This window comes from Copadichromis virginalis, linkage group LG7, assembly GCF_057382275.1.
Source record: "Copadichromis virginalis isolate Kocher_CV1m ecotype Utaka linkage group LG7, C_Virginalis_male_GT1.1, whole genome shotgun sequence".
In the NCBI taxonomy this organism is placed as follows: Eukaryota; Metazoa; Chordata; class Actinopteri; order Cichliformes; family Cichlidae; genus Copadichromis; species Copadichromis virginalis.
In genome coordinates, this window is record NC_140624.1 from 54,901,148 (window position 1) to 54,908,243 (window position 7,096).

General features: G+C 38.9%; 1 protein-coding gene across 2 annotated transcripts in view; it reads left to right on the forward strand.

The window, feature by feature from the left end:
- erbin (erbb2 interacting protein) overlaps positions 1 to 2,486 on the forward strand; it is a 48,415-nt gene extending 45,929 nt beyond the window's left edge. For both annotated transcript variants that reach the window (XM_085464235.1, XM_085464236.1), the window contains 5 exons: positions 592 to 648; positions 815 to 982; positions 1,742 to 1,834; positions 1,934 to 2,008; positions 2,103 to 2,486. In XM_085464235.1, the coding sequence (XP_085320361.1) occupies positions 592 to 648; positions 815 to 982; positions 1,742 to 1,834; positions 1,934 to 2,008; positions 2,103 to 2,210 (501 nt within the window). In that variant the 3' untranslated portion in view covers positions 2,211 to 2,486. The remainder of the gene's footprint in view (positions 1 to 591; positions 649 to 814; positions 983 to 1,741; positions 1,835 to 1,933; positions 2,009 to 2,102) is intronic.
- The last annotated feature ends 4,610 nt before the right edge of the window (positions 2,487 to 7,096 follow it).

The window sequence follows — 7,096 nt, forward strand, 5'->3', positions numbered from 1 at the left end:
GGCATGTCCTTCCAGCTGACTGCATGGAGATACTTGCTCAAGAAGAAAACAATGACATCCCTCCTACACCTTCGACACATCCTTTTTTCTTCCCATCCTTGTGATGTGTTCAGGGTGCAGATGTAAAGTTGTGGCCAAGGTACTTTAGCGTCTAGTAAGTCATGTAGAAGAAGAGTGTGCATAAATGGACGGGCTGGGGGGGGCGGCATGCTAGTGTGGACAAGAGAGGAAGATGAAATATTATTTTCAAAGGTAAGGACTGCCCAGCAAGTGAAATTTTATAAGAGAAAAATTGGAATTTTACTTGTCATTTTCTAAAATCATAATTTTGAGAAAGGATAATCGTCATATTTGCTAAATCCACAAAGAGAGCGAATATCAGAGTAGCAGTTGATCAGTGTGTACACACAAAGAAATCAGCTGGAGATCACAGAGCTAAAGTAAGTCTTTCTACCATGCTGCACGGCTGCTGCACCCAATCTTAGGGTTTCCACTTTTGCCAAATCTCCACTTTAACCCCTGGTTGCAAATCGATTTCAGTGGATTGAGGTTGAGTGCAATGTTGGTAATCGTTCCTTTCTTCCCATCCAGGATGATGTTTTTGGTCCCCAAGGGATGCAAAACTACACTTTGGACCCTGCCAGAAAAGTAAGTCTACTACCGCCAGACTGTGGTTAGCAAATACAAGTTTGTTTAGAGTAAACAAGATGTTATGCATCTTCTATTCATCCAAACTGATAGTTTTGCTACATGGGAATTAGGGATAGAAATTCCAAGCAATAAAACCTGCTGATTGTGTGTGATTATTTCTTAGGTGCCTTTGATGAATGGTCAGATGGGTCCTTCGGCTCGTCCTCCAATGAGCCAGTCGTCCATGGCACGTCACCCTTCCAGAGAGCAGCTCATCGATTACCTGATGCTCAAAGTCTCCCAGCAGCCCCAGGGGCCTTCACGAATTCCACTTGAACCCATCCAACAAGAGGTGAAGGATGGATTATTACTCAAAGAAATATGCGATTCAGTATTTAAAGGAATGACGTATTTTCTTAGAGAAGCCTCTTTCCATTAGCTGAGGTGTTGTCATTATGCCTCATCGTGACTGGCCCAGACATTTAAGAATATCAGACCGATTTGATGACTGGCTAAATTCCATATTGAGCTTGTGCCAGCCCCTTTTTTTGCAATTTACACTGCTGTTCCAAGTTAAGCTTGTTCCTACTCCCGCAAGTCTGAACTTGGCGTTCTCAACCAGAGACGGTCCAGTAAAAATCCAACTGTAGAGCCTCAGGTTATCGTTTCAGTTTTATTTAGTTTCTCCTTCATCCTTTGTGGTAAACTAAGCTAACCGCTAGCTGCCTGCTGAATTGCATTAAATAGGCCAGATGTTATTACACTCAAAGAGTCTATGTTAACCTTTTTAGCATATTGCAGTTGATGTGGTCTGAAAGTGACCTAGACTTCTGCACCTCCTCTGAGCTGTGATGGTAGACTCTGACTGTACTCGTCTGGTGGTTTCATTAGTTCTTCCCCTGCCACTTGAAATTAGTTCAATGTTCGCTGACATTGAGAACCTGATATTCTTGTTCACGCCAACGGAATTTTAGTAGCTTTCTTTCGTTTACATTTATCGTAGCTGACACTTTAAGTCGAGAAAACTTTCTCCTTTAATTTTACGACTAATGTCAATATATTGTATCGTAAGAGTGATCATGCGTAATGAAAGTGTGTGGGTGTGTTTCAGATCCGTGTGAAAGTGGAGAAGAATCCTGAGCTGGGTTTCAGTATATCAGGAGGAATCGGAGGCCGGGGAAACCCCTTTCGTCCTGATGACAATGTAAATTAATACCTTGATTTATTTTTTTTTTTTTTGTCCCCCTCTTGCAAAGAAGTCAGTTCTTTTCTAAGATTGTATATCTTATTGTTATAATTTCAGGGTATATTTGTAACAAGGGTTCAACCTGAAGGACCGGCATCAAAAATTCTTCAGCCTGGGGATAAAATCATCCAGGTACTCTGCTGTCTGTAGGAATCAGTGTTTTGAGATTAATGTCTTTGGAATATTAACCAATAATCTAATCTACCGTTTTCTTCTCCCTCCTCAGGCAAACGGATATAGCTTTGTAAATATCGATCACGGGAACGCAGTGTCCCTTCTGAAGACTTTTCCAAACACTGTGGACTTGATTATCGTAAGAGGAATCCAAGCATAGACTGAAACTGACCTCAAATAGAGTGTGACATATGGGAGAAGAACTGAAAAGCATACGTTGACTTGTCATATTTTTGTACTCAGAAACTGATCCATTGCTACCTATCGGGACTATTTATAGTAGAGATCATGGGAGCCTTGATTAAATGGGGAAAAAACCACTGAATGTAGTGGATCAAAGTGAGACGGCAGAAGAACATCTGCAAGTACGAGTCCGAGTCCTCAAAAGGCCATCACTGTGGAATATATATACATATATATATATATTCTTTTTTTTTTACAAAAGAAGCTGAAGATATGACGTCACTTACTGTGGTCTCTGTACAGGTCATCTTTTTTTTTTTTTTTAAACCCCAAAACTCGTCATGAGTGGATCAGGAGTTTGATTTCACTTCTGCAGATGGATATTAATCTGACCACTAGGGGGCAGAGCTCCTTCTTTTCTGCCATCCAGTTTGCCTTTTTTCTTTTCTTTCTTTTTATTTAAGATGTTGAAACCATTTTCCAGTCTGCTTGCGATCTTAACTGGAGGACAGTGTTACGTGCTTGCTATGTAGAGACGAATGTGGATCAAGGAGGCGTTTGGCTTTGTTTTTTGTGGGAGAGATGCCCCCCATCCCGTTTTTATTTTGTTCTTGCAAGATCAAACAGTTTGCTTCCACAAACCTGCGAATCTCCACCATCATACAGACACTTCACTATTTCAGCTCATCCCTGACCTCATCACTCCAACTGGGCATATCACATTGCCACATTGGATTGTGGAAATCTGCAATATAAATGGAGCTGAAGAAATGCACCCTGCATGCGATCACATAATGGGACAGGAAATTGAAGGCATATAATAGTTGGGTTTGGTTAATCTGCTTTGCTAGTCTTTCATTTAAAATACAGAAAAACACAGATTATTGGGAAATATTCATATTTGGTTAGTAGGTAGATTGCTGCAGATGGATACATCGAAGTTGTTTCCTTGTTTTTAGGTGCATTTCTCGAATCATGAGAGCTGTGTGACTCTGAGGACGATGTGGCGGTTATGCTAGTTTAACCAAAGCAAGTTTAGAAACCGTGGACAGACGGTAAAGAAAAGCAGGAGGTATCTTAAGAGAGACTTGAGTCATGTTTTTAATTTTTATTTTTAGGGGCTTCCTCTTTCAGGCAGCCGACAGTGAGCTGAGAGGGTTTCAACATCTGGCAGTTTTATTATAATTTTTTTTTTTTTTTTTTAAATGGACCATAGGTTGCCTTGTGTGTCTATAAAAATGTTTAGCCATTGTTTTAATCACCTTTTTGTTTTGGGGATTTTCTTCGCTGTACAGAGAATAGATTTAGGAGAAACCAGTTGTCAAGTGCCATAGACCTTGAACTGTTTGAACAGGGTGGTGGGGGGACCTTTGACGCCAGAACCCAAGCAATACTCACATATTCACAACCTCCTGAGTACGTTTGCAGCATAATGGCTTAGAAGCAATATTTAAAGCCTTTATTTTCATTCACACAAAACAAATCTTCTTTTTTTTAAACAACACAACCTTTTAGTATTCCCTGATGATTTTACATGATTTTTTATATTGTGAAAAGAATCTTTTTGTAATGAAATGGCACAGGAAATAAATATATGGTAGTGTTTCAAAAAAGATTAAAAAAACAAACAAAAACTCTGCGTTGTGTAAGAGCAGGTTTTAGCGTGTGTTGCGTAGCATACCGTGTCTTCTAATGTTTTAATGTAGGTCGAAACATTTGTAATGTTCGTCACCGAAGGAAAATTGTGGTTTTTAAAGCATTGTCGTCAGCGTAAAAAACTAGACTCTGATTGGGACAGTGAATGCCTCATTTGCAGCCGCACATTTGTGACCACTGAGTTGTACAATATAAATTGCATTTTAACAATGTTCTTGTTCTTGTTTGAACAAGAAGCATCCCCTCGACTCACGACGGCCGATTAGATTAGGAGTCGTCTGCTGGGCTCTTCTTGTACGTGGCAACAGTGGGAAAGTATTTGATTCATGTGGCACTGACAAACCAAAATGACAACACTGTGGAAATTGACGACATTTTTATCCCTTTTAATAAAATAATATTTAGAATATCACGCTGATCTAAATGAAGCTGTACCATTTTAGTTTTTAAATTCAGTCTAGTTTGGGCAACTTTTGTTTTCAGGAAAGTGACAACATAATGTGCTTCTGACATTTTTAGTTTCTCACAACCTGTTTTTTGTTTTCACACTGATGAGATTATTGATTTTATTTGTTTTAATTTTGTGGGTTGTTTTCTGTACTGTCTCTGACTTTTAATGGGAAATGGTTAATGGTCACTTTATAATCATGGCAAAAAATAAAGTCTGACATTGTAGACAATCTAGGGAGATCAAGCTTGTTTTCATGCTTTCTTCATCCATGTTGGTTTGTTTCTCACGCTCCCGTTTTATTTATTTAGCAGCCTTCTTTGGATTTCAGACCTTCCTAATCAAACTGTAAATACCCTTAAAAAGTTTTAGAAAAGAGGTCATAATGGCATTAGTGACTTGCGATTGTAAAACCAGCAATAAATTGCAATTCAGAGGCACCAGTTTTAATGTATAGCTACTCTTTCTAAATGGTCACGGTGAGATGATGATCATGACGATGATTGATATGCATTTATCCAACATTCCAGATTTTGTACATAATTACCTGTTTCTGAAGTAACCTGTGGAAAATAAACTAATGCTGTTTAACACAGATTTTTGTGTCATTTTCTTTTATTATACTGTGGGTTTATATAAAAAGATGAATGCAAAACTAGGATTAGATTAACTGGATCACTACATAAATAACAGACTGTACTGTTAAGTTTTTGGGGAGTAATTTTGCCTCCGTTTAAAATCCACTGGGATGGTAAACAATCGGTATCATTAAAGTACAGACCTTTGGCTTACATTGAGTAGGTGTAACAAAAGTATTGATTGCATTGCCTGACATTTTTAGTGCAAGTCCAGCGTAACTAATAACTTCTTTTTTTTTTGTAGTCAGTGCTCCATTTTCAAAAGGCTCAGAAGTAATTGGATAGTTGATAAACTGCTTCATGGCCACATGAGGCTCATTATTTAATGACAAATTAAGCAGATAAAAGTTTAAGTTGATTCCATTTGTTGAACTTGTATCTGACAACTCTTGGTAAATGGACTGGTTCTTGTATAGCGCTTTACACAACTTACCTCATACATACAAGCACTTTTCTTCCTATGCTCTATGTAAGTGCTTCTATCTACCATTCACACGCATTCATAATCTGATAGATTCATCTGTGAGCAACTTGGGGTTAGTATGTTGCCCAATATTTGGCATGCAGACTGGAGCAGACAAGGATGGAACCACCACCTTTCCAATCAGTAGGTGACCTGCTCTAGCACCTAAGCTACAGCCACCCCACCCACTCAATATGGGGTCCAAAGAGATACCTATACAAGTGAAGGAGGCCATCTTTAGACCAAAAAACCTAACAGAATTTTTTTTTGTTACTTTATTAAAACTGAGAAATGCACTGGCCAGAAAGACCACCGAAGACACCTGGTTACAATCGAAAACAAGAAGGTCCGATTAGATTTTGTAAGAAAGCATCTAAAAGAGTCAGCACAGTTCTGGAAACTGTTCTTTGGATAGATGAAAACAACATAACTTGTACCAGAATGATGGGAAGAGCTCATGATCCAAAGAAGATCACATCATCTAGCAGAGCGGCTGTTTGCTGATGATGTGACTGCTGACACAAGCAGCAGGATCAAGTTGCAAAACTAGTGGGATGGCAGCACAAGCCAGGATTTTCCCATTCAAAGCCGCTTCAGTGACCGAGCGTGTCACCAAATGTCGGCACAGTATAGCATGCTTTCCAGTAACTGAAGGCAGCTGCAGTAAGAGCCTGGCAGCATCTCAAGGGAGGATGTGGCAAAATCTGTGGCTTCTACACTTCAGGATTTTTATCCAAGTATTAAAAACAATCTTTATATTAAAAATGATGTCAAAGTTGTCCTCTGGGTGCAGTGTATCAAAGTGTCATCCATAAAGAGTCAATGTAGATTTTTTTGTAAAAGCCATTGAATTAACGGTAAAAATCTGCAGTTCACTCACATCTTGACTGTGGACCTCACTGTACAGTATAAATACATGTGTGTGTGTGTGTGTGCGGACCTCACACGTCATGTCAATTACACACACAATGACATAAATATATGCTTCTTTAATGCTTTTGTACAGATATAGATTCGGACTTCATGAAAACAAAATTGCCAAACATGTATATTTTTTGAAGGTTGTGTTTTTGGTTGCACTTGGGTGCATTAATGTCTTTAAACACAATAGCTCGAAAAGTTTTTAATGAATTCTGAAGATGTATACAATCACACTATCTGCATTTAAGTTGTGTTTCAAACGTTTAACTTCATCTGTTACCCAGTGGATACTAATATTCAGTACTTTCTAATTTAATTATTGCTGTGGCGATCTCGGCACAATATTCGACATAATTTCATTAGGGATAAAGTATTCTGATTGTGGTTATAGAATATTTTGAGAAGCCCTGGCTTCACTGAGAAAGTTAAAAAATGGAAATACAAATTTCAGTCGTTCAGTATGTACAGAGATGCTATGACGTTTGGTTTAAAGATGGTGGAATTTAAAATGTTTCGATTTTCACTGGGAGTGACCAGAATGGACAGATTTAGAAATGAGTACATCAGAGGGACGGCTCAGTTTGGAGAAAACGTTAGAGAGACTCGGCTGACGTGGTTTGGACGTGTGTAGAGGAGGGATTGTGGATATGCTGGACAAGAGATGTTGAAAATGGAGCTGTCAGGCGGGAGTAAAAAAGGAAGACCTCGGAGGAGGTTCACTGATGTAGAGAAGGAGG